The sequence below is a fragment of the Nyctibius grandis genome, chromosome 5 (assembly GCF_013368605.1).
Source record: "Nyctibius grandis isolate bNycGra1 chromosome 5, bNycGra1.pri, whole genome shotgun sequence".
In the NCBI taxonomy this organism is placed as follows: domain Eukaryota; kingdom Metazoa; phylum Chordata; class Aves; order Nyctibiiformes; family Nyctibiidae; genus Nyctibius; species Nyctibius grandis.
In genome coordinates this window covers 75,865,770-75,891,996 of record NC_090662.1, presented here as the reverse complement: position 1 = coordinate 75,891,996, position 26,227 = coordinate 75,865,770, and the positions used below count along the sequence as shown (strand labels likewise).

Here is a 26,227-nt window from a genome sequence, read left to right as displayed (position 1 = left end):
GGTGCGAGTGCCGGCGCCGGCCCCCGCTGACTGTGTTAAAACTTCGGCGGGGCCATTTTGGGGGCAGTAAGACCCAGCGCGGGCCCGAGGGACACCCGCCGCCGAGCGCCGCGCACCCGCCCGCCCTCCCTTACGCCAGGCACCATGAGCGAGGCGGCGGAGACCAGCACCGCCAGCCCGGCGCCCACCACGGCCACCACCACCGCTACGACCGCCGCCACGACCGCCGCCGCTGCTGCCCCCGCCGGAGTCGCCGCGCCACCAGCGCCCGCCGCCCCGGACGCCAAGCCCAAGAGCCCCGTCAGCGCCGCCGCACCGGGCGCGGCTGTTGGTGAGGCGGCTCCCGGTGCTGCTGCTGCTGCTGCTGCTGCTGCTGCCGCCGCCGCCACCACCACAACAGCTGCGGCCGAGACGGAGAAGAAAGTGCTGGGTGAGTGCCGGGCCCCGCTCCCAACTTCCCCGGGACCGGGACACCTGCGGCGGGAGCGGGGAGCGGGGCGGGGGCAGCACATGGCCGCCGCCCGGGGCCTAGCCCGGCTTCACCCCCCCGCCGCGGCTATGAGTCAGGCTGCGCTCGGGGGAGGTGGCTGTGCCTCCTCCTTCTCCGGCCGGGGGGAGCCGAGCGGCGCTTGGCCGGGACACCAACTCGGAGTTGGGCGGGAGCACCTGTGCGCGGCGGCGGCGTCCACTGCCCCGCCCGGCCCCGGAGAAGCGCCCGGGGCCGGGCGGGGATAGTGAGGTGCAGCCATGTTGAGGGGCTTTTGGCCCCGTGCCCTGCAGGGCCATCTCCCCTTGGAAGGGGTTGCTGGTAAACCCAGCGTGCCCCCCCTTAATCTTAAGGTCTTATAACTTCTCTATCTGTTAAAAAAAAAAACAAAAAACAAACCTGCTTTAGTTATGCCTCTAGGATTAGTGGTTTGTGTGGGGTTGTTTTTTGTTTTTTGGTTTTTTACTTCATCAGTAAAGAGGCAAGCAAAGTGCCAAGTTGCCATCTCTGTGCTTAAGCCCAGTGCATAGCTGGCGTTTCTTTATTGTGATTAAACAGGATCAACCTGTTGCAAAGGGCGAGACTTCAGTCTGCAGTGGAAATAGGGATCTGGTGTTTGTAAATGCCTAACTTCAAGAGGTCAGTAAGGCAAAGCTGAGGCTGACTACTTAGTGCTGAGTCCCGAAGTTCACTGAGGAAAGACAGCATCTTCTCTTCTGAAGGGAAAGGCTGAGGTCTTACCACAGCAGATAGCAGAGCCAGCTAAAGGGTTTCTCTGGAGCTGAGGTAGGAAGGATTCGAGCAAAACAGAAATTGGACGTGCAGTTTATGTGGTTTTCCCCTGTTCTGTTATCTGATTTGTCAGTAATTAGTCCAGGCACATCCATGTATGTCTGGCTGCTTCTTGCCTTAACGTGGCTTGCTTTGTTCTTGGTAACGTTTTTCTTGTTCACCTCTTGCTATTGCTTGGAGAGGGGTGGGGAGGAAAGTGAAGGCACAAGTGCCTTTCCTGGTCTAGCAGGAAAAAGAAAACCACCATGGTGATGATGGTTTAGCACACTGGCCTTATTGTTAGGCATGCTTTTTAGCTGGAGTTGTGAGGAAAATGATCATTGATAATTGAAAATGGACTTGTGTTCAAGTCCACCTCAGATGTCCCTGTTAGTGGTCTTCAATTATGTTTGCTTAAGTCTCCTCTTACAAAGATCCCATTAGAAGCAAGGTGTGACGCTTGCCCAGGGCATCCAAATTTCTGACTTCTAGGAATAAGGATAAAGGTTAGTCGATTTTTCTCTTCTCTCTTGGTCACAGGAAGCTTTGGCTTTCCTTGTTAAAACTAATGAAAAGGCTATTTTGGCATGAGTAGGAGTAGCTGGTGATTGTTTCCTCTGATAGTATCAGAGTACAGCACCTTGCAGAATTATGTAGGCTTTCACTTGCTCCTGGGATAGGCATCATCACATCAACTGCCATCTCTGACTTTGTCAGTAAAACTGGCTATGGTTTCCTCTGGGCTTGTCCTCCTCCTTGCCTGATCTCCCCACTGTGACAGCTCAGGCTTAACAATGGCTGCACTATGGCCATGGGGATGTTCAGTGTAATGCTGTTGTGTCTGACATTCTTCCCCTCTAAGCATTACCATGGGGGGGACTGTAAAATATGTGTGGGTAGGGAATGATACTTCCCCAGTACACTGTCTTTGGGAATATATTGGAGACTTGCCCCTGGTCTCTGGCACCTTGTGCAAAAGAAGCAATGTTGCTCTGAAGCTGTGTGTGTGGGAACTTGCATTTATCAGCAGCCAGCTGGCTGTGTAGCGTGAGTTTTGACTGCCTCTCCTTCCACCAGCTTTCTGACTCCTCTGAGGGTTTTTGTCAGGCTTCCTAGGCTTCTCACCCTCTTCCTAATCTGATTGAAATAGGCCAACAGATTCAATAGCTAGTTTGTGGGAGAGGGAAAGGATGATGGTGGGGGAATCGGGGGTATTAGCCTTGTTTCTTAAAGCAGGCTAAAATCTGCATGTGCTGTTGGCACCTGTTTTTGTGCTGTCTTCCCCTGTTAACTTTTCTTACTGGAGTGATATCTTGCATGTAGCCAGTGCCTTTGTGGTAGCAGTAAGTGTCTGTGCCTAGTGATGTCCCTGTGAAACTAAACCTAAACGCACAGCTAGAAATGTTGATGCTGAAGGCTGTTACTGAATCAGTGCTAGGCAGTGAAACTTTGGGGTTTTATATCTGTAAACAAGAAGTCTTGGGAATGGGTACTGTATGACATAGAGCCCTTTTCTCTAATAACTGTCTCAGTCTTAACATTGTTTTGCTGCTTCTCAATATGAACATTTTCTGCTACAAAATTGTATTAAAGACGACCAAAATCTTCACTTCTAAAAGTGCAGTGGGAAATGGCCTGTTATTAGTTTCAGTAACATCAACAGTACTACAATACTGCTATCCGCAAACATTCCTGCTTTAGTTCTGTGTCAGGGGGAGGAGGAAAAGGTTGCTCTTTTTGTCTGTCAGAGGGGCATATAAAAATGGCAAGACTGTGTGAGACCAAGGGTCTGTCTAGCTCCATCATCTCTTAGTGGATGGTTAGGGAAGAACACGGGTGTAGAGCAGATGAAGGTGACGATTTGCAGTGTGTTGTTGCCTCTAGCAGACTGTCTTGGACTTCTGAACTGGAGATTGTCTCTTGACTGTTTTCCTTTTAGTTGCCTCTTGGGTTTCCCCCCACCCCCCAAACATATGTAAGGTTTTTAACAAGCAGTCATCTGTAGCCAACTAGGCTCTTTTCAAATAAGTACCATGTAGATTGCTTAGATAGTTGTGGTCATGCTATGTAATAAGTAACATCTATTACAGTTTAGAGCCCAAAATTCTCCCTTTCCTACAGATTTGAAAAGTATAAGTTTGTGGTCTCCACCCAGTTGCTGAGAGGGAAGGAGAGGTTGAACTACCTCCATCACTGTTGAGTTCCTCCCACACGTTCCTATAGGTTGGAGGAACAGGTTTTGCCAGATCCTATAAGACACTGCAGTGTGTCTTCTAAGATAGATACTTGTTTCGGTGTTGTGCGAGACAGGAGCTTGTCTTGATCCTAGAAGCCTTGGACATAAAGTTGGTCAGTTTGTAGCTGATAAATTATAGAAGATCTCTAGAAGCAGGAATATAAAAAGAATAGCATCTTATGGTGTCTCGTTTGGTGGGAGTGATCTTGACAGTGCAAGAAAGAGCTTGTCCAAAATAAGGGTGTGCTCTCTCTCCACTTGAAAGAGTTGCATGGTGCTTGATACTACTTCCTTGGCCAGTTCTGGTCTCCAAGGAAGAAAGGAAGGGTAAATCTGAGTGAAAGAGGGGGCTTTTAAACAGCTTTCTTCATCTGTGTTTCATGTCTAGCTACTAAGCTAAAGAGAAATGATGAATGGCAGTGGGATTTTCAGCTTCACTGCCCATTCCTGGGATGAGTGGGGGAAAAAAAAAAAGAGAAGGATGGATGGCCAATTCTGAAAATAGAGCTGGACTTCATTCTAGATGCTGGGTGGTGAACTTCTGGCTGAAGAACAGCAAGTTAAAGCACTGCTTCCTGCTACTGCCTTAGTATAAACTGAAGTGGAGTTGAAGGTAACACTTTGAGTGTTAAGGGAACAGAACAGGTCTGGTTGTGACTTCATCTGCAGGTATAATAGTATTTTTGTAACATTCTTTACTTCCTTATGTTTTAGAGTAACTTTAACTTTTTCTTTTCAGCCACCAAAGTTCTTGGCACAGTCAAGTGGTTCAATGTCAGAAATGGATATGGCTTTATCAACAGGTATGTTTAAATTATGATAGTCATATTTATACTGTACTAAGGCTCATGGTACAGACAATATGCCATGTATTAGTAATTGCAACAGAGACCTGAGGACCTGACTAGAAGTTCATGCAGCTGACAGCCAGATTTGGCCAGGCATTCAACAAACTGATATCGTCTCAGGGGACTCTTTCTTTTTTTTTTTTTTTTTTCCTCTGCCCTCCATCGAAGGTTGTGTGTATGAGGAGAAAACAGGGTGAAACTCACAACAAACTTCATCTGTTACTTGTTTCTCATGTTTACCTATATTACTTTTAATTAGCTGTATGTTCTTTCATGACTGCCTGGCTTTTTTTTTGAAGGTGGGGGTAAAGTTGGAGGATGAGACGAAATACTTCTGGATAAAAATTCAAGTGTTAATTGATTGGTCAAAATACCTGCTCTAAATACACATTGCGATTCTCCAATATCATCTAACTGAAGATATTCCAGGCCTGGGTTCACAGAAATTCTCTCTATATATCTTTCTTTTTTTCTTCTCCTCTGAACATGAACAAACCTCTGAATGGGGTTGATAAACCAAATAGCTGCAAGTGATACTGATCACACTCCAACCATAGGGACACAAGACCCATGCTTCCAAGTTACTGGAGGAAACTCTAGCTTTTAAGGCTGTAATATTGGTGGGGTTGAGGGGCTTAAATGTCATGTGCTTTATGGAAAATGAAGCTTCTCCATGGTGAACACTTCTCTTGCAAAAGACATGTCTGGCAAGTTATTTAGTTGTGCAAGTCCTTGAACTGTTACACAGCAGGCAGATTTGGGTAAGCTGGACACTGTAGAAACGGAGAGAAGGCTCCTGTTTCATGGATGTGAAGCCAGTTCTGGTACAGTATTGATCCCTGTCTCTGGAGACTCCTATCTAGTGTTATGTAAGCTTAGAAGAAAAGCTTGAATTAGGAAGTACTCTTCAAGTCTTTCATAGCAGTTGATGTGATAGCCTTCAGCTGGATATGGTGTAGTAACTTGTTAGCTTTCTTGCTAAACTGAAGTTTACTATTACTGTAGTCCATTGCAACAAGTTTTGGATTATGCATTATCTTCACAAACTCTTTGACCCACCTCTTCCCTCTTCAGAGAAGGAATTGAGTGAACAGACAGCAGGGACTAGGTTGTTTCTTTGTATGGGAACACAGAATCAAGGTCTCAGACCTGTCTTCATGTTTTGCATGTGGAAGCCTGCACTGGCTGGCCTAATCCAGGCGGCCTCACGTTCATGTCTGGGTCCCCCTCCAATGGACTCTCCTAACACCTCTTGTGCATGGTTGCTTTGAGTTTCACTGAAAGGAGAGCCCTGTTAACAGCTGTGACCAGTCCTGTTGGTAGTCTCACTTGACCTCTGAGATAACAGCTCAGGTTGCAGCCCCTGTGGAAGTTTTTTTTTTTTGGGGGGGTGAGGGGGGGGGGGAGTTGGGGTGGAATAGTGAAAGGCAAGCAGTCCAGTTATTAACTCTGCCCCATGTCAAAACAAAATATTGAATGTTTGCCAGAAGATTACAGGGAACCTCCCCCTGTCCCCCCACTCTTCTGAAGGGTGGGCATATGTTGTTAAGCATATGACCCTGGAAATTCAGAGCAGGGTCTTGGTAGCATAGACTTACACAGAATGTATGGAATCCAGGGGATGTACTACAGGCTGGGGGAAGGGTTTCACTTGTGAAGTCAGGGATTTCTATTTAAGTCTCTTAGTCAAAACTCATTATGATTTCTCACTTTCTTTTCACAGAAATGATACCAAAGAAGATGTGTTTGTTCATCAGGTAAGACAGCAGTAATTGTACTTAGAGATGTGCACTATGATAGGTTTCTAATGCAACTTATTGAACCAGCCACCTAACCTTGTCCTGGCTTCTCCTTAGAATATTTACTGCAAATACCTTGAATGGATGTGTATGTTGAAATTTTCAGGGAGGACTATTAGGGTATGTTTTCCTTCTCTCTGGAGCTATAACTGAAGGAGTAGGTATTATAACCCTTCATGCTTTCTTTTGTCTGCTCTGATTTGAACACCAAGTGTTTTTTGGGGTTTTTTTGGTGTTTTTGTTTTGTTCCTCCCCTGGGGAGAGGACTCCTGTTCTGTAAATACCTTGCTACTTGTTGTCTGTCCTTCCCCCCTACTTCCTCATGCTCCTTGCATATTGTGTTTCTTCCAGCCCTCTTTGTTTGCATGTCTGCCCTTGCTGGTATTGGAGAGAAAGTGATCTAGTCTGGCTCTTGACCAGCCTGGGTTGCCATCAGCTGTTGCTACATGAGGCAGCTACTCTTAGGAAGAAGAGGAGGAAGGCTGTATGCCAAGTGTGCCGAGGCAGAGAGAGGTTGCCCAGAGTCTTGTCATTGGCTAACTTTCCTTGAACTGTCAGTAGGCTGTTCTAAGTTTATACTGGCAACTCTCAGGTCGCAGGCAACTAGTGGGAAGACAGAGGATGCTGTCTCTGTGCTAACATAAACTGATTAGTTGGCTTAGATCTGCTTTTGCATCATCTGAGACTTTTACATCATTTTCACCAGAAAATGAAATACTGCCTCTGGAGCTTGTCCCATATGAAATGTCCACAGGTCCGTATGATCCTTAAAAGCATGAGCTTTCTCTGTGGCGTAAGTGGCAGTATTTGCATAAAATGTAACCAGGAAACTAGGCAGCACTGCAAAACTCCCTTGAAGACAAGATCTCCTTGAGCCTTGTGAGAAGATATCCTGGAAAATGGTTGTTGTACTGGTGACAGAGATAAGCAGAATAACACTGATTCATGTTGGGAAGGCTGACTGTGGAGACCCAGAGGGTGAAGGCCCACAGCAAGCTAGTGTTATCTGTGCTTTTTTTGTCTCCTTCACCTGTGGAGAAGGTTATTCACCTAAATGTAAACGGGGGGGGTAGGGGAATGGAGGGATGGGACACAACTTATTTCCCATCTCCGGTGGCTGAAATCCTCTGAGTGAGCCCTGAGCAAAACTGGCTTGGCGCTTCAGAAATACATCACGTGCAAGCTTGCATCCGATTAACCCTCTTGGTGGGCTGTGCATGGCAGAGTAGATGCTTCCAGCTCTGGCCTGGGTTGGCTGCAGCTGAATGTTCCTCAGGAGTTCCATTTCAAGCTGTTCCTGTAGGTGGAACATGCTTGCTCCTGGAGCTTTGGGCTTTCTGGCCAGAGGTCCTGCCTGAGCGCTGGACTCGGCAGGGCCAGCGTGTGGGGCCTGTCCTGCAAGGGAGGCAAATCCATGGCGTAAGCAAACATCCTGCTGCGAGCTCCCTCCCCCCAGTTAGTGCAGGTTGTGCCCCTCCTCCCCATGGCAGTCCGGGGAGGGGCTGGATTACACACCTAATCCCTTCAGAATAAGGCTGACCTAGTTGAATAGATACAGCCTCTTCCCTGCCTGCCTGGCATGATCCGCAGCAGGGAGGGAACAGGCTGATCTCATGATTGGAATGGGGGTTAATGCTCAGTGTCTGGCTATTGGGTGCTATTTATAAACCTAGTACAGATTAAAATGCTTTTCTCTTTAGGGCATGCATGGCTTGCTTTGAATTAACCCGTTGTCTTGCGGGGGACCCAGGCAGTGTTTTGGGGAAGGGCAATTCTTCACCTGCTTCGACTTGCTTGCATCCGCGTCTGGTTGGTTTGCTGCAAGGTGCTGTTTAGGGCACTGTGTCAGTTGGAGGCGGTGTGAGCAGCAGGCATCAATCTGCCTTCGTGGGGGGGGAGTGTGTCTGGGGGGAGGAGGGTCTTGCAATTTAACACCTGTAAAAGTGTCAGGAGCCAGAGAAGTCCCATTTAATTAGGCATAGTTTGAATCAACAAGCAGTGAGGAGTTGATCTCTGCTGCTGCTGCTGCACAAGTCTTTTTCTTCACTGGATTGTATTTGTTGTGCAGAGCCTGGGGTACGTGCACCAGTGACTGGTGTAACAAATTTTGGCTATTGCTGTGACAATGCTGGATGTGCATGTGATGTGGTGATACCATGAGGATATGGAAAGAACTCATCCAAACAAAATACTGAACTAGCTCTGAAGACTCTTATAGCTGTCTGTTGACTGCTGTCCCCTTGGGAAAGGAAAGGCTCTGTCTTAATTGTTGAGTGCTGTCTGTGTTAACACAAAGCATTTGTCTTTTGAATTAAAGAAGCTGAAGCCTGCAGGATGCTGGTGAACAGTGACAGGGAGAATAGTGCTCTCTTCCCCCCTCTGGATATACAGAGTAAAAGTCTCTTCACCAAGCCTGGAGCTTAGGCTTGTTAGAGGCTTATTTCAGCAATGTTTACTTGCAGCTGAAGTACTAAGTAATAAAGCCGTATAGTTTCTGCTCTGAATTACTCAAAATTGTTCCTGGTTGCCTTTATATTATAAACAAACCTCAGCCTACTCTGTGTCAGCCTCTATCTCCTATTGGCAGGTTTTTCAATTGCAAATCTGAATTTTGAAGTTTCTGTCCATAACGCTGGAACAAAACATGTGGAATCCTGTTGAATTTCTCCTCCATTACCATTCTTGGAGGATGTTTGAGGAGCTTGATTAATTTTAAGTACAGCCCCTGCTGAAAAGAAATCTGGTAGTTCTTCCTTCCTCTGCACTTAACAAGGAAGGGGAAGGAGTTTGAAATACAGCTTGTTGACATCTCCATTGTATGCAGAGCACAAGTCTTATGAGTTTGAGTCAGTTGTCTCAGTACAAGTGGTGGTGAAAGAATTAAACCCTTAATTTGCAGTAAAGATAAAGATTTTAGTATTAGTATATAACACTTATGGAAAAGCTAGCACTTCCAGCTGATTTTAGAAATAAGGCAGTTACACTAATAGGTCACCAGAAAGCAAACAAAGCTGTCTCAGCTGATGGTGGGAGTCTCTGTTTTGTAAAGTAATTCCCAAAAGAATTCACTTGAGAAGCTCGTTCTCTTCTTGTATCAGAAAAACAGCTCTTGGGTTGTTTTTGCTTTGGCAGCAATAATATGTACACTCTTGCATTCTTCCTGAAGCTATTCGGGGACGCTGCAGGGTACAGGGAAAGGTGTGGCTAGATGTAGGGCTAAAAGAACATGCTGGCCTATTGCCTGAAACACAAAGGGGACTATGATCAGCAACAATGAGAATACTTTTCCTAAACTGGTCAAGCTCAACTTTAAACTGATCAGAACTTTTCCTTCAGTGGGAAATATTTTTGGCCTATTGTTGACTGAATGAATATGGTTGCCACGCACAGACAACTCAGCTGATCTTCATTCTACCTGTTTTTTTGTGAACTGCAGGCAGATTCAGCAACTGTCTCTTCTGTTTCTGCATCCCATTTCTTAAGCGAGATTTGTGCCCTGTATTTCTGTGTGTGCTTCTATCTACTGGATTTGCACCTGCCTCCTTCATGCTATCAAAAGATGCCCATATCAGGAAACTTAAACTGAATTGGTCTTTAATCATCTAAGAAAACTTCAGTAAAAAGCTGGCTACTAGGTTAGCTTGTACAATGTGTGTGTTTTAGTTTTGTTTGGGGTTTTTTCTCCCCCAGCCTCTTCCAGTTTGAACCCTTACCTAATGAACAGATAGTAGGCTTGTCTTGCTAACTGCCTTCTGTGTAATCCTAGAAATACTCCACAGAGTGAAAGACATCTGTAGTTGACATGCTGAAAATTGCTCCAGGAGGTTTGAGTGTTCCTGTGAGTCTGAGGAGGTTTTCAACAGATTTTGATCCAAAGCCATGTTGTTAATAGTATTTTGGGGTTTCTATCTAGGAGATGACTAAGACTGTGATTGTTCTAGTACTGTTCCTGTGTTCTTTAGAGACTCACCTAATTTTTGGGGGTCTCCCTTAGGTAAAATGCTTATTTATGTTACACCAGAGTTATAGTAATTCTTTTATAGTTACTGTGAGTTGCCATGATGCCTTATAGTTAATGCCATCTTCTACAAAAATGCTCCTGGCCTTAAGTTCCCTGTAGATTATCTACAGGTCTTCTAATGACAGTGAAGGCATGGGTCACGCTTGCTGATGGAGCTGCCTTGGTACAGCTTGCAGGAGATCACTCAGTGTGAACTCTGTTCATGCAGAAATATGTAATGATCTGGATATTTAGTAGGCTTGACAGAGGGGCAACAACTGATTTGTAAACTCGTAAGTATTGAGAAAGGAGTAAACCTTGACTGAGTATTGGAGGGCCTGTGGAATAAGAGACATGTATGTACTTGAAATATCTTGGTGTGGTGACTGATCTGGTGCGTAGAGTTGAGGTTGTAGCAGAGTAACACTGTACTTCTCTCATCTACAGGGCTACACATGTGTAAGATAATGAGTAAGATAAACTAATATATTTTTCTGTATCTTCTTTCTTTAAAGACGGCAATAAAGAAAAACAACCCGCGGAAATATCTGCGCAGTGTTGGTGATGGAGAGACTGTAGAATTCGATGTGGTCGAGGGAGAGAAGGTGAGAGATCATGGAGACTTAGGGATGTGATCCAACAGAGTTAACATCACTGTAGTGGGGAGTAACACAGAGCCTTAAGCTGTGTATCTGATGGTTTTGCCTAATGTGTTAATCACTGGGGCTGTTTTTTTAAAGGCTTCATTCTGAAGCGTTTCTAGATATGTATCAAAATTCTACTTTAACTATGTCCTGGTGCTCCTAGAATCTGTAATTTTTACTTAATAGAGCATTTGAAGCTTGCAGTCTGCCCAATAAGTATTAACTGATGCATATATTACCCTGAAGAACTTGTCTTGGAGTCTGGTAGCTTCATAACTGTAAGAACCTTCAAGTTCTTTGTGCTTCTACTTTCTCAAACATTTGTTGATTTCCCCTGTCCCCTGAGATTTTTTTTTTTAATCAGTTACTACTTCCTTTTTCTCTGAACTGTCTGGCTAAAGTGGATCTTAACTCATGATCATAACTCTTTTATGTTACGGGGTTGAGAATAACAGACCTACTTTTGCACTACTTGGGAGGAAGGAATCTGTAGTTTGGAACTGATGCAGACAAGCCTCTTTCCTGTTTCATCTTCTCCCTTCCCCTTTTCCTTATAGCTGGATGTTCTTTTCTCACACCACCCTGGCTTACTTTCTTTTGGCCTTCTAGGGTGCAGAAGCAGCTAATGTCACTGGTCCAGATGGAGTCCCTGTAGAAGGCAGCCGCTATGCTGCAGACCGGCGCCGCTATCGACGTGGCTATTTTGGCCGACGCCGTGGACCTCCTCGAAGTGTGAGTTTAATTTCTTTAGTGGTGGTCATCCTACCTGCTTAGCAGTCTTCTGACCCTCTCATGAGAGGCAACTACAGGTTTGGTACTGGCATGTAGTAAACTGTCAATGCTGAACTAAGTTGTGAGTGTTCTTCAGTAATGTTCTGAGTTCCTCCAGCACATCATTGATGTTGATAGTCATATTCTATTATTGGGTGTCCTGTAGGCCCTTCCTTAGCATGTCTTTCTAGAATGTGTTAAAAGCATCTCTTTGGATATTAAGGTATCTGTTTGTTTGAAGAGTAAACACAAAGGAGTGAGACACTGAAGTGGTTCACCATGGCCCTTTACCTGAAGCAAGGGGAAGTATTTATACTACTCTAAGTAGTATAACCATAACTTGGAAGGGTTACTTGGAAAACAGGATTTGTTTAGAAGTTTCACTTTTCCATGGCATGGTAGTAGTTTGACCAACTAGTTGAAACCTCTGTGTATCATGCCCTCATAGACCTCTGCCTACAGCAGTTCAGTGTAAAGGTAATGCATTTTTCTCTTTAAACTAGCTATGCTCCACTGTTCATAACATCTGCAAGCCTTCCTAAGCAGCTTCCCTGCAAGTTTTTTCAGAAGAAGTGAGGTACACAGCTGTGGTTCTAGCAGTTACTACTCCTATCCACATCATGCTTGTGCTAAATTGGTGCCTGGAACAATCCAACAAGCCAGAACATACTCCAGGCTTGACAATCTTTTCTTTAATAGTTGAGTCTGTCATCATCGCTTGCAGGAATGTGTGAACAATCCAGTATGAGAGCCCTGGTGGAAGTCTCTACCCAAGCACCATAACTCTCTTCTCATCTTGTTCTACAGAGTTGACAGCACAGGAGCAAACAGAACAAGTGTTGTCAAATCCTTCATTAAAGCCTAGGTGTTTGTACTAGCTATCATGAGGTCTTTTCTTTAATGCTGCTGGACACCACTGAGCCTTAAATATATGAAAGGTGTTCTTTCTGAGTCCCTTGGAGATGGCTGGAAGTTGGTGCTGGTAACTGATGGCTTGTTACTGAGTATGTCTTTGTTTTTTGTGGTGATACTGTTTGCAGCTTCAGCTTTCATGTCAAGTAGCAAAGAACTAGGATGCTTGGTTTTATTCAGCTTTTTGATATTTCCAGTCTTATCTGTTAGCTCATCAGCCAGCTACATTCCAGTATCGATTCTGTTTCCTTTTGCTCTGAGATTAAAATCTCCCTCAACTGTCTTTATTGGGAGTGAATGCTTTAGTTGGTATTGGTGTTGTCTTGGAGCTGCTTCAGATTTTAAATGAGCAGACATATCAAGGCTTAGACAACCCTGTGTACTGCTGAGTATGGAAAGCAGCTCTTTCTTTCTGCCTGAAGAGTGATAATGTGAGACCTGTCTAGGATGTGGGCAACATTCAGTCTTGGGGTACTCATGCTGGGACATGTTCTCTTGGATGTCTAATGCAAACTCACCCAGCTAAAAATCTGACTTGCATATGACACTATAACACGCTTGGATGCTGGTACTTGAAGATGTACACAAGGGGAACAAATTGTGATATCACGCTGTTTTCCTTTGGCTTGCTTATATCTGAGTCCCCAGACTGATTTGGTGTGGGTACCAGACCTTAGCTGTTGTGTGACTGATGTCCTATGAAGTAATCTCTCATTTTATAACCTAAACCATACTGCTCTTTCTCTGGGATCATTGACTGTGGAAGAATTACAGCCTTCAAAACTTGGAAATGACAATTTACAAAAGGAAACTAACCCGGGTGTTCATTGTTTCCCATTGTTCATGAGGTTTGTTGGTCCTTCTCTTTAGCTTGTTGAGTATCCTCTGAATGTCAGGCCTTCCCATCAATGCACTGACTGCCCCTCTAGATTTGGTATCATCTGTTAAAATTAAGAGTAAATTCTGTTTCATTCAAGGATGATGAAGACCTTATAGTACCATTTCCTTAGCATGCCACTCTAACAGGTAACAAGGTAAAACTCCATGGTTGCTGTGACCTTTCGAAGATGATACTGACCAGGCAGTGACATTGGCCAGCTCCTTCAGCACTCTCGAATGTATTCTGTGTGGTCTCATAGACGCAGATGTGTAAGAGTTGTTTAAGTGATATTTCCTTTTCATGTTTGAACACAGGAGTTCCTTGTGCAGCTGAAGTTGACATTCTGCTATGTCTGCTCAACTTTCTGCATGTTGCAGTGGACCTTTCTTGTGTTCTGTGCTAGTTTGAGGTGCAACCAGTTCTGCTGGGCCTGCTTGCCCACTCACCTATTAGTTGCCTGAACAAGTCAAAGCTCCATTAAGGAGGTCTTTGCAGGGACTGTCACTGAAGTTGTCCTAGTGTAGGTCAGTGAAACCACTCAAACTTGTCTAGATAGTCTTGTCATCCCCTGTGTGCTTGCCTTGATAGATCAGTTGAGAGTAGAGTGAATCCTCATCTGAAGCTGTCAGTATTTCCTTCTGGAAATTTTTCACTTGCATCAGTTAACCTGTTCTTCACATTGAAACTGCATGTCTACTGCATCTAGAAAGATGCTTCTTTCTAATATCCTTTTCATTTAGCATGGCCTTCTCTTTCCCCTTCCATTCCCATGTGTGTAAAGGGGGGAGAAAAGTAGCAATGTCTGTGAGCCACAGCAGTATGTATATGCTATTCTGTATGGTGCCATTAACAGGTGCATTAAAGGTTGTGCCTCTCTACTTGAGGAAGCATTTCCAGCTAACTGTCCTGCAGAATATTTCTGAGACAAGTTTGAGTTGTTGATGGTATGGCACTCTTGGGCTGAGTGTTACTCAGCTGCAGGCAACTCTGGCTGCACACATGAAGGAAAAGGTTTCCATGTACCTGTGCCTGCTATGCTTAAAAGATTTACTAGGCTGCAGAGGTGAAAGGCTTTCCCAGAGCTCAGCTGACAACATCACCAATCCTGTATTTACTGGGAAAAAAAATTGTTTAATTTGTTGAGGTGGCTTTTGACAGGGTGGCCTTCTAGGTTTCAAGAACTTTTAATTGATGTGGTTAGCAACTCCAGTCCAACCTTGTAGTGCAGCAAGAGTTGATTTCTTCTTCCTCACTTTCATGGTTTTAGGCAAACTAAAGATGCTATCCTTTGTTTGCTGTGCTAGCTCAAATGTGTCTGTACTTTGTGTGTAACTTACTGGGTCTGTTTTTGAACATGTTATGTGAATTCCTCAAGAGCGAAGAGAACCTTGAGGAATCTGAGCTATTTAACCAGCTCCAGTGGAACTGTGTCTGGATTTCGTGGAACTGTGTCTGGATTTCGTGGAGAGTTCTATGGGAAGTAGGAGTATTTGTTTGTATCAGAAATTTCTTAATTATATCCACTATAGAAAATAGGCTGTGCTCTTCACTAAACTGTGACAACATAGACATGGCATGGATCTGTAGTCAGAATGTTAGAACAGACAATGAATTGTGGAATAACCTTGAGGACCGATGATGTCCTCATGTACATATTGTGTGCATTACTAATAGAAGAAGCCTCTACATCAGTGAGTTGGAAAATAAGCGAAATAGTTTGAGAGCTGTTTTATAGGCTGACACTATTTCTTGTAGAGAGGAGACCTGAAAAGATGGCTAGTATTATACAAAAGCCTAGAGACTGATCTGAAGAGGTGTAAGAACAAATGAAGGAGAAATTAGAGTAAGCAGGTGGGTAAAAAGCTCATTGCAGTTACAGTTAATGTTTACAAAACTTTTCTTTGGGGGACAGCAATAAAATTTTGTACCTTTAAGGTTAGAGAAATCTGTGTGAGATCTTGATGGGGAATCACAGGCTGCCTGCCTGTTTTGGCCTTCTTCAGAGGAAAATGTAGAGTGCAGCAGGGCAGCTTCATTCATTTGGCCTTTAGGATGACCTAATATTTTGTTAGACGGTATTATGCTGAGTTGGAAGGTTCCTGTGGAGGAGATTGAGTGAACAGGATCATGTGTGTGCTAGACATGGTGTGGTGCTTTTAAGAGTACAAATGAAGCTTTCCTAATAAATGAATCTAATATACTTAACTATGCTGATAGTAAAACAAGACCTCAAAGCTCAGGCTCTGTTTTCTGGTCAAATTACATCTGTTCAGTGACTTCTGACAGCATAATTGTTTTATTCAGGAGTCATACTTCACTTCTGGCCAATAGACCTAGATCAATGGACAGTGATACTAATGTAATGTGTTAATTGAATTTTTGTGACACTATAGAAAGTGCAGGAAATTATCAGGACTTCTGGGCTAAGCAATTCTGTTGCTTTGCTGCTCTGTTTTCAACTGATTGTTTAAGCCAAACCTACTTAAAATACTGACATAGCAACATTCAGTTAAAGATGAATAGGAAAATGTTTGCATTGGTTTTGAGTAATGCTTCATCAGGTTTAGCCCATCACTACAGGAGATGGAGCCTTTTATCTGAGATTCCAATGCAGCCCTCTGCAGGGAGGAGTGGGCTTGGGCTGTGCCATTAATTCATCACTGCATTTTAAAGAGCTGTGAATGTGATGCTGATTGTCAAGTGCTATAGGAGAGCTTTGGCTGATTGAAAAATATTATGTGCCCCTCCCTACAATTAGGCTGGTTGATGCTTAGTTAGCTTCTGGCACATTGTCCTGCAGACAAGAGCTACTAGGCCTTCATGGTTCCATATTTCTGGCACTGCAGTGCTAGAACTGAGCACTGATTCCACGTGTGCTTGCTCAGAGATACTGGGGAAGAGAAATGGCGATTATGCTGGAACATGTTCAGGATTGTTTTAGTTTTGTGTCCTCTCTTCTTTCCTTCCCACCTTGCTGCTCTCTTCTCTTGTTTCTGTGCTTTACCCATCCTCATGTGAGGAAGAGAGTGAAAGCAGGAGCATCATTAGGTCCTTGCTTCACAAAAGGCAAATCCCAAGACTTCTGAATCACTATTGCCACACTCAATACTGGCAGTGCTATTTCTCGCCTTTCTGTCTGAGACAGTTTTGACCACCCATCAGAGGTCTAACAAATGGAAAAGTTAAGTAATACAAAGCATCTTGATACAAACAGGACAGATTGGGATTGCAAGGTAGATATAAGTAGTATAATGCTGTGGTAAACTGAGAAGTGTAATTTTCTTTTTGGGTTCTGAGTCTCTCAAGTACTTCTCAACTACTATCAGATGCTACCTCTTATTGCTATCTGTTTAGTCAGTGGAAGTTCCTGTTGATATTTAGTTAGCTGGTCAGTTTTATACATGAGAGAACATAACAGATTATTTATGATTGTGGGTTTTTTTAAATAGAATTCTGACTTCTCTCTACTCACCTCAGCAGCTGACCCTGTCACATCGTTAAGAATAGCTGGTATAGCATGTGAAATATTCCAGTTGCTGTTAGGCCATGTCTCTGCTTTTTGGCAAATTGGAAAGCTACAAAGAGTGCTTGAAACTATTAATGTGTTTGGAGGGTATTTTACTGTGGTTAGAGGAGAAAATTGTCCAGGTTGGTTACTGAGGTTCATTTAATTCCCCAAGATTTCTTGTTACAACCTACAACACTCCAGCCTTTCTAGATACTAATTATCATGTTATCTTAGCTAAGGAGAAGTTCACTGTCCGTGCAGTTAACTGAGACTGCAAGTTAAACTAGAGCAAAATATGATGGTGGTGGTTAAAATAGCTGTGTGGAATTGGAAGGAGACCTTAGTGTAGACTACTGAAGGCTGTCAGGAAGCAATAGTTTTGTTTTCTGCTGGATCATATCCAGAAGATCTGGAAACAGAAGTCCATCTCTTGTTAAATTCCTTCTTTTAAAGGGAAGAATAGTGTAATGGGAACAGTTAATAATGTAACTTTTATAAAGCAGACATTACTGATGGTTGGCATTTAAAAAACAAAACAAAAAAACCCCAACAAACTAGGAAAAAACCCAAACTGAAATACAGCTTTATCAGTTAACAACTAAAGGGGAAAGATAACCACTGCATCTCTGAAAGGCTGAAAATGTTGAATGTGTAGAAGAGTACTGGGTGTGATGTAGTATAATTTTTCTCTCTTTAAATTTCTTGATGTTGTTGTGGGAGTTCTTTGTGGAATGGGGCTTTGTGTAGAATGAAGCCAGAAGTGGTCTCTGGCAAGTTTCAGTGTGATGTCTTTCAGTTAGCTTTCCAAGTTCAGAAGTATTCTGATCAATGCAGTGTTGTGTCTTGAAATGCACTTTCATATGCATCAGAGAACTGTCAGGTTCTCTGCCTTTCTTGGCAGACAGTGAGGAGGCATTGTCAGGTAGCTTCTTAGTCTGTTACTGTGAGGAACAAAGGCAGCATTATTGGCTCTTGTTCTGTGCTACTCTTGCCTTTGCTCAAATTAAAGTCTTTTGAGTGTCTGCTTCTTTTTACCTGACATGCTGGTGTTTTTGTACTGATGTACTGTTTTTGAACTTGTGTTCAGATTATTGGGCTTTATAGTTGATATACTGCCCATGAAATAAGATAACACTTCATATTTGTCTCCTGTTTTCTTTTGGTTGTAGGGTGGTGAGGGAGAAATCAAGGATGGAGTCACAGAAGGAGGACAACTTCAGCAACAAGTCCAAAGGAATCCTACCTATCGTCCCCGCTATCGCAGGTTTGTGCTATTTCCTTCACTCATCGTTACGTTTGGATGCTTTTGTGATGTACACAGGCTTCATTAAGAGCAGGAAGCTGTATTTCCTGGCATTAATGTGTATGTAAAAGGAAGGGACAGTGAGAACAGTTTTAATTAGGAGGAGAAAAGTGGGCCACAGGAGTAAGGAAACAACTGTAGAATTTGTTTAACGTGCTTATGTATTGCTCAGAGCCAGGAGTAAGTCAAGAAAGGGTGAAGAATTCTTTGTATCCTGTTGCTTCTCACAATTGAGCAACATATTGAAGTGAGTTGCAGGGTCCATGTCTTCCCAGCTGGACTCTTACGCTTTCCTGAACGGATACCGAATCCAAATCCCACTTGATCTGGGACATCTAGGCCCACCATCTGCAGGGGCAGGGTGTGCTTTATAACTTTATTGTGGACTGCAGACAGTAGTTTGCAGTTCAGCACTGGGTTTGTAGCTTGTGCGCATCCAGCTCAGTCCTATGTGTCACACAGGCTTGGTTTTAAGCACTGGTGCTACTTGTAGGTACAGAAGAAAGCCTACTGTTTAGTAAAAAATGAAGCTGTGTCCTATCTCTTACAGGCCATTAGATCATATGGTAGTGTTATAGTTACCTTGTAGTATCCTGTGCTAGTGGAGGGTATTGCCATCAGTCAAGATTTAAATTTTAGGTTCCTTGAGGGCTCCTAAGGGAGAAGGTAACAAAACAGGATTATTAGTTACTCTTGATAGAACTTTTGGAGAAAGGAGGTGCTAAAGAGACTGGAGAGCTTCCAGAATAATAAGATAAAACTCATCAAAATGATTGAAAGGAGAAAAAATGTGTGAAGAGTGGAAGTGACTGAGGACTGAGGCTGGGAGACAAATGAAGATAGATTATAGAGGTCCTCAGAATAATAAGTGGCATGGAAAGGATGGATGAAACTTGTTTTTTCTTTTTCTTCTGATAAAAGAATAAACTATTCTTTAGTTTATATACATTGCAGGTAAAGCAATGTATATTGCAGGTAAAGCAAATAATACATTGCAGGTAAAGCCAACACTAGAGGCAGTGTAGGCCCACTGATGAATGAGGTGGGGGCCCTGGAGACAGAGGATAAAAAGAAGGCGGAGTTACTGAATGCCGCCTTTTGCCTCTGTCTATACTGCTGGAGGCTGTCCTGAGGAGCCCCGGACCCCTGCGGCCCCAGAAGTCATCAGGATAGAGGAGGAATCTGTCTTGGTAGATGAGGGCTGGGTCAGGGACCAATTAAGCAATCTGGACGTCCATAAATCCATGGGCCCTGATGGGATGCACCCACGGGTGCTGAGGGAGCTGGCGGAAGTCATTGCTAGGCCACTCTCCATCATCTTTGCTAAGTCGTGGACAACGGGAGAGGTGCCTGAGGACTGGAGGAAAGCGAATGTCACTCCAGTCTTCAAAAAGGGCAAGAAGGAGGACCCGGGTAACTATAGACCGGTCAGCCTCACCTCCATCCCTGGAAAGGTGATGGAACAACTTGTCCTTGGTGCTGTCTCTAGGCACATCAAGGATAGGGGGATCATTAGGGGTACTCAGCATGGCTTCACCAAGGGGAAGTCATGCTTAACCAACTTGATAGCCTTTTATGAGGACGTAACCCGGTGGACAGATGATGGTAAAGCTGTGGATGTGGTCTATCTCGATTTCAGTAAAGCGTTTGACACGGTCTCCCACAGCATCCTCGCAGCTAAACTGAGGAAGTGTGGTCTGGATGATCAGGTAGTGAGGTGGATTGTGAACTGGCTGAAGGAAAGAAGCCAGAGAGTGGTGGTCAATGGGACAGAGTCCAGTTGGAGGCCTGTGTCTAGCGGAGTCCCTCAAGGGTCGGTACTGGGACCAGTTCTATTCAATATATTCATTAATGACTTGGATGAGGGAATAGAGTGCACTGTCAGCAAGTTCGCTGATGACACAAAACTGGGAGGAGTGGCTGACCCAACGGAAGGCTGCGCAGCCATTCAGAGAGACCTGGACAGGCTGGAGAGTTGGGCGGGGAGAAACTTAATGAAATATAACAAGGACAAGTGTAGAGTCCTGCATCTGGGCAAGAACAACCCCATGTATGAGTACAAGTTGGGGACAGACCTGTTGGAGAGCAGCGTAGGGGAAAGGGACCTGGGGGTCGTAGTGGACAGCAGAATGACCATGAGCCAGCAGTGTGCCCTTGTGGCCAAGAAGGCCAATGGCATCCTGGGGTGTATTAGAAGGGGTGTGGTTAGCAGGTCGAGAGAGGTTCTCCTCCCCCTCTACTCTGCCCTGGTGAGGCCGCATCTGGAATATTGTGTCCAGTTCTGGGCCCCTCAGTTCAAGAAGGACAGGGAACTGCTAGAGAGAGTCCAGCGCAGAGCCACGAAGATGATTAAGGGGGTGGAACACCTCCCTTATGAGGAGAGGCTGAGGGAGCTGGGTCTCTTTAGCTTAGAGAAGAGGAGACTGAGGGGTGACCTCATTAATGTTTATAAATATGGAAAGGGCAAGTGTCATGAGGATGGAGCCAGGCTCTTCTCAGTGACATCCCTTGACAGGACAAGGGGCAATGGGTACAAGCTGGAACACAGGAGGTTCCACATAAATATGAGGAAAAACTTCTTTACGGTGAGGGTGACCGAACACTGGAACAGGCTGCCCAGAGAGGTTGTGGAGTCTCCTTCTCTGGAGACATTCAAAACGCGCCTGGACGCGTTCCTGTGTGATATGGTCTAGGCAATCCTGCTCCGGCAGGGGGATTGGACTAGATGATCTTTCGAGGTCCCTTCCAATCCCTAACATTCTGTGATTCTGTGATTCTGTGATTCTGTGATTCTGTGATTCTGTGATTCTGTGATTCTGTGATTCTGTGAGGAGCCTTCAAATGAAGGAAGCGAGAGACGTGCTGAAAAACAAAAGGAGGCTCATAACACCATAGAACAGCCCACAAAGAGAGGGTTGTTTTGGAAGGTACCTCAAAAAATGATCTGGGCAAACCTTTTGCGGGAAAGGGAGCCTAGATGAGATTATCTAGCGCCTGTCCAATGACATACTGAAAACCTTCAGTGATGGGGATCCTACCGCATTCCTGGGGAGGTTATTCCAGTAAATGATTGTTCTCACTGTAAATCTTTCTTATATCAAGACAAAATGTCTCCGTTGCAACTTGTATCTGTTGCTCCTTGTCTTCTCAGTGTGGCTCCTTGTGAAGAGAGAACCTCTGTCTTCTTTGTAGCTGCCCTTTAAGTACTGGAATACTGTGATAAGTTCCCTACTAAGCCTTCCCTTCTCTGGGGAGAAAAGACCCAACTCCCTCAGTTGTTCCTCATAGGGCAGGTTTTGCAGCCCTTTGCTCATCATGACCCTCCTTTAGACCATATCCACTCTGCCTGCCTCACTTGTGAATTGTGGGGACCAGAACTGGACACAGTACTGATAAGCGGATGTTCACATCTCTTGCTGTCTCTCTGCTAATAATGCCTCTGTGGATGCAGCTCAGGATCCAGTTTGCCTTTGTTGCTTCAGTGGTGCACTGCTGACTCATGTTCAGGTTGCTGACTCGGGTTGTTATGCATACAGCAGATTGTTGGAGCTTTTTGCCGTGGGATGTTGGTGATGTTAAAAGCTTGCATGAGCTTGGGGGAGGCTGTCGGATAAGCTGGAAGAAAACACCATTGTGATATCTCTAAACAGAGTTTGCCTATCTGGCTTGGGAAGTCCCCAGTGTGGAAAACAATTGGAGGCTAGGAGGCTATTTGGGAAGTAGGTTTCCTTGTCCTCATTTTTCTCTAGGGATTCCTAGACCTGGGATAAATGGATACTTGAAGACCCAGTAGGCCATGCTTAGGTTCTTAGTAAAGATTCTTTGGATTTCACAAGAACACTGATGCTTTCCAGTGGGGTATGCAGAGTAAGTTGCTGAGTCATCTGTGTTAGTCATCCCTTAAAAGTGATCAGTGTAGTGTTGTTTTCTTCATTTTCCAGCCTTAGTTCTGACATGACCGCTCCTGCTTCCAGCCCCTACACTGAGGGAACAATTCCATAGCTGAGGAATTCAGTGCAGTTAAAAATACCAGTGTGAAATACTCAGCCTCTGACTATCATACCTTTTGAGAGGGTGCCTCACTTTTTTTTTTTCAATTGAATTCCCTTAAGTTGGAAAAGCTTATTCAGATTCTTGGCTTCTTGTGACTTGTTTTATCTTGCAGAATGAGTGACAGGTTAGATAAAACACTGGATTACTTTCACTGGTGTTCTTCATAAAGCATTTTAGATTCTGCTCTCGAGATGAATTGTAAGTCTGCCATTCACTCACTTGCTGCTCTTCATCTTGTCCGTGTCTTTGTATCAACTAGCTTATGAGGTCAAGCTCTTAACATTGAACTTAGAGAGATGAACTATAAAATGGATGTAATCCCTACTCTTTTATATGTGTGTTTGTTCAAAAACAAACAGCAAGAGGTAAATAATAGTGCAAGAGCAATAAGAAACTGAATTTCATAGCAACAAGAAGATTGTCCTTAATTGTAATGACTACCTGTTCCATGAAAAATAAACTTAACTCCTTTCTGGATGCTGGGTCTAGAATCACAAGCCTTCCACCTCTGCTCTCTGCTTTTCTGTCTGTGAATGTTTGTGTTTAAAGTTGACTCTTATCTAGGATTGTGAGAACTGGGATAATACTGATGCTGCTACTTGTAGGGATCTGAGCTGAATGAATTTTATTTGTGAAAGTCTTCATTAGTATTGGGCAGTGAGGAATAGCACCACAACAAGTACAATGAGGCACCTGAGCTTTTGCATGTCATGTGGGTGAATCACAAGCTGGGTGATTTTCCCATGGCTAGTGGGAATTTATGCATTTCTGATGCATTTTTCCTGTAAGAGGTATTATATATGCTATATGAGTGCAGAATGCTTCTGTTTAACAGGTAGGTATTGCTTGCATTTATGTGCACTAAATCCAGTGACACTAGTGCTTTTATGTTAGATTCCTTTGGAAAAACTAAATTGGCTTTTGGAACTAGATAGCTGTGGATTAGCTGAGCTAGCTAATGGGAACTAGATAGTAGGCAGTGACTTTGTCATCACTTTCAGCTGTGTTTTGGCAGTTTATAAGCATACTTTGTTTATACTGGAAATCGGATGAAATGCTCTTGCATACTTTCAGGATCATGGACTTGATAGCTTATAGAATCTTAGAATATCTCAAGTTGGAAGGGACTCGTAAGGATCAAGTCCAACTCCTTGCTCCTTGCATGACTACCTAAAACTAAACCATATGACTAAGAGCATTGTCCAGACACTCCTTGAACTCCGAAGGCTTGGTGCCATGATCACTTTCCTGGGGAGCCTGGTCCAGTGAGCAACCAGCCTCTCGGTGAAGAACCTTTTCCTAATGTCCAGTCTGAACTTCCCCTGTCGCAGCTTCATTCCATTTCCTCCTGTCCTATTGCTGGTCACCAGAGAGAGGAGATCAGCACCCCATCCTCTGCTGCCCCCCTTGAGGAAGCTGCAGACCTTAGTTGTAGACTGTGGCATGTATCCAGACATTTGAGACGTGACCATACGTTGTAGTTCCAAATGAAAAGCCTCTCTGTCTTCTTTTGAATAACCAATCCCAGAGATCTCCCTGTGTCATTAACATGTTAGTGTTAATGAGGTCCAACTTGCCTGACTGAGGTACATGCTATGCTTTCTTATATGGTCAAGAGGGGCAATACAAGACAAAGAGGGAAGATCCAGCAGTGGTTTACAGGTGGAATTGCAATTCTCAGGGATCACACCATTAATTAGGAAGAGGGCTGGACTGGTATATAGCTAGTCCAAAGCTAACTTGGCAGAGTCAGCCAGTGTGGCCACTACTGGCTTGTTTCTTCTCCTAGCCAGCAATTCAAATGTGCTACCTCTTTATTGTAGGACAGACAGCGGAATATGCTGATGTAGCTTCAGCAGTGGAGACACCCAGGTTGCTTGCCTAACCCAATGAAACATCTTTCCCTTTCAACTATATGCCAGCCAAACTGCAAAGGAATGATTTGCTAGCATTCAGAATTGTTACAGATAGTACTTTGTTAAAAAGCTTTTTACTGGGCTAAAATTAGGGCAGTTTAACCTCGGGCTTCTCATACTTAACACATTTCTCCCTCTCTTCAGAGGGCCCCCACGTCCACGCCCTGCCCCGGTGTCTGGAGAGGCTGAAAACAAAGAGAACCATCATGAGGCCAATGCTATGAGTCAGCAGCCGCTTCGCCGTGGGTATAGGCGCCCATACAACTACCGGCGTCGACCTCGTCCACCCAGTGCTCCAACTCAGGATGGGAAAGAGGTATGCACGCTCCTGGCAAAATGCATCAGAGACAGAGTTTTGATGTGGTGAATGTTCAAGACCATCTGTTCTGTGGGAGTTTTAACAAGTGTGGTGTTGGTGTGCTGGAGGAGTTTGGCTAAAGTCCAAAGTGCTGATGGTTGAAGGTAGCTGGTTTCATTGCCTGTTCCTTGGGAACTTCTCTGAGAACAAGCAGCTTGTCTTAAATGGAACCAGCAGTGGAATAGGGATTGCTTCTGGGTAGTTCTTAATTGGGGGTCAGACTGTAATAAATATTTTTGAAGTGGAGAGAAACAGCTGTGTGTTCCAGCTTCCTCAAACCTTCAGTCTGTCTGTAATATGAGAGATGGATTTGAAAGCTCCAGATCAATTTCCTGAACTGCTTGAACCAGGTTATTTCAGGGAACTGTTTGCAAACACAGATTTTTACCTTGATGAGGAAAGACCTTCTCATTATACATCTACTTGAGGTGGTCCCCTGACAGAGTCTGCTGTGTGATACTTAAACTTATGTGTATTTCCTATAGTTAATATTTTCTGAGGATTAGTCTTCCTTGATTATTTTAAAACCTGGGTTATGCTGGTGCTACCACTGAACAGAGGGAAGGGTCTGGAGGTCAGTCGTTGCCTATAATGAAGGTTTATTGTGTTTCAGACAAAGGTGACTGAAACACCTGCTGAAAATCCTGCTCCAGTGGCTGAGAAGAGTGGTGCTGAGTAATGTCTGGCTCCCCAGGCACCTTTGCCATCCCTCAGGTAAGAAATATAGATAGTTCCTGTTCTCCAACTGAAGCAGCATCGTGTGTACTTCTAGGACTTGGACTCTGGCCACATCTCCTTATTTATGGCTAGGTATTTGTGATAACTTCTGAGTGCGCTGTATAGGCAAACCAAGGAACTGTTTGCTGCTTTCTCTTCTTTCTCTCCTCTGTGTCTGTATTTGTCACAAAGTAAATTTTGCTTTATCAGTCTGATTTTCAGGAAGATCTGTCCTGTTCATACAGCGATAGCCTCTGCTGATGAGTTTGTAATGTTTTGCTTTAAGAAGATACTGTACCTCTCAGCTTTCAGATAGAATAAGCCAGTCATGCTTATCCTGTGTGTTATGATAACTCCATCTCCACCTGACATGCCACCTCTTCAACAGGAAAATGAAACTTAAACTGCATTTTTTTTTTAATTTGGCTCTTCAACAGGTGTCCTAAGATACAACTCAAAAGTAACACCAAAGAAACATTCAAGCAATAAATTGTCAACAGTGATGACGAAAGCAAAGATTTGAAACATCAGAACTTAAAAGAAAAAAACAATTTACCAGCAGCTGAGATCCAGGGAACGCCTGCAAGATAGATGCATGAAGAGAGAAAAAGAGAGCGAGATTCAGAAAGAGCAACCTCCCCAGTTTCAACAGCAACTGTGGGGTTTTGGTTTTTTTTTTTTTTTAGAATTTCACTGTTTCACTAGTATTGAATTTTTCAATTTTTCTTTTGGTATCAAACTGAAAAGGGATAAAAAAACCCAACCAAAGAACTGAAATTGAAATCAAATGCTTTTTTTATTGGATGCTGGTGCTAAACCTCCCAGGTGTGATGAGTTTTTTTTTTTTCTGTGCCAGTCCTGTTCACTGCAGGACACGGGGAGGAGAAACTTCCGCTTTCCTTGGTAAGATCAGTTTGAAACTGTGCAGCATGGGTGACGTTCCTCACAAATAAAAGTGATTTCAACTACCAAAAACATCAGTTTTAGTGTGTTTGTTCATGTTTACCTTTAAAATAATTCTTGC

At 44.0% G+C, this 26,227-nt stretch overlaps 1 protein-coding gene across 1 annotated transcript; it reads left to right on the top strand.

Moving 5' to 3' along the window:
* The first annotated feature begins 84 nt into the window (after positions 1 to 84).
* Positions 85 to 26,178, top strand: YBX3 (Y-box binding protein 3). Its single transcript, XM_068402265.1, has 9 exons — positions 85 to 430; positions 4,234 to 4,297; positions 6,066 to 6,099; positions 10,657 to 10,746; positions 11,395 to 11,517; positions 18,026 to 18,120; positions 24,273 to 24,444; positions 25,100 to 25,200; positions 25,641 to 26,178. Exons 1-8 carry the CDS (start codon positions 145 to 147, stop codon positions 25,163 to 25,165), a joined length of 930 nt encoding a protein of 309 aa, XP_068258366.1. The 5' UTR covers positions 85 to 144; the 3' UTR covers positions 25,166 to 25,200; positions 25,641 to 26,178.
* Positions 26,179 to 26,227: the final 49 nt, after the last annotated feature.

Bases quoted from the DNA above. Each gene is read 5' to 3' on its own strand.
- YBX3 (XM_068402265.1), top strand. From the start codon at position 145: ATGAGCGAGGCGGCGGAGACCAGCACCGCCAGCCCGGCGCCCACCACG. The intron at 18,121-24,272 runs GTTTGTGCTATT...CCCTCTCTTCAG, and splicing joins TATCGTCCCCGCTATCGCAG to AGGGCCCCCACGTCCACGCC. The intron at 24,445-25,099 runs GTATGCACGCTC...ATTGTGTTTCAG, and splicing joins CAACTCAGGATGGGAAAGAG to ACAAAGGTGACTGAAACACC.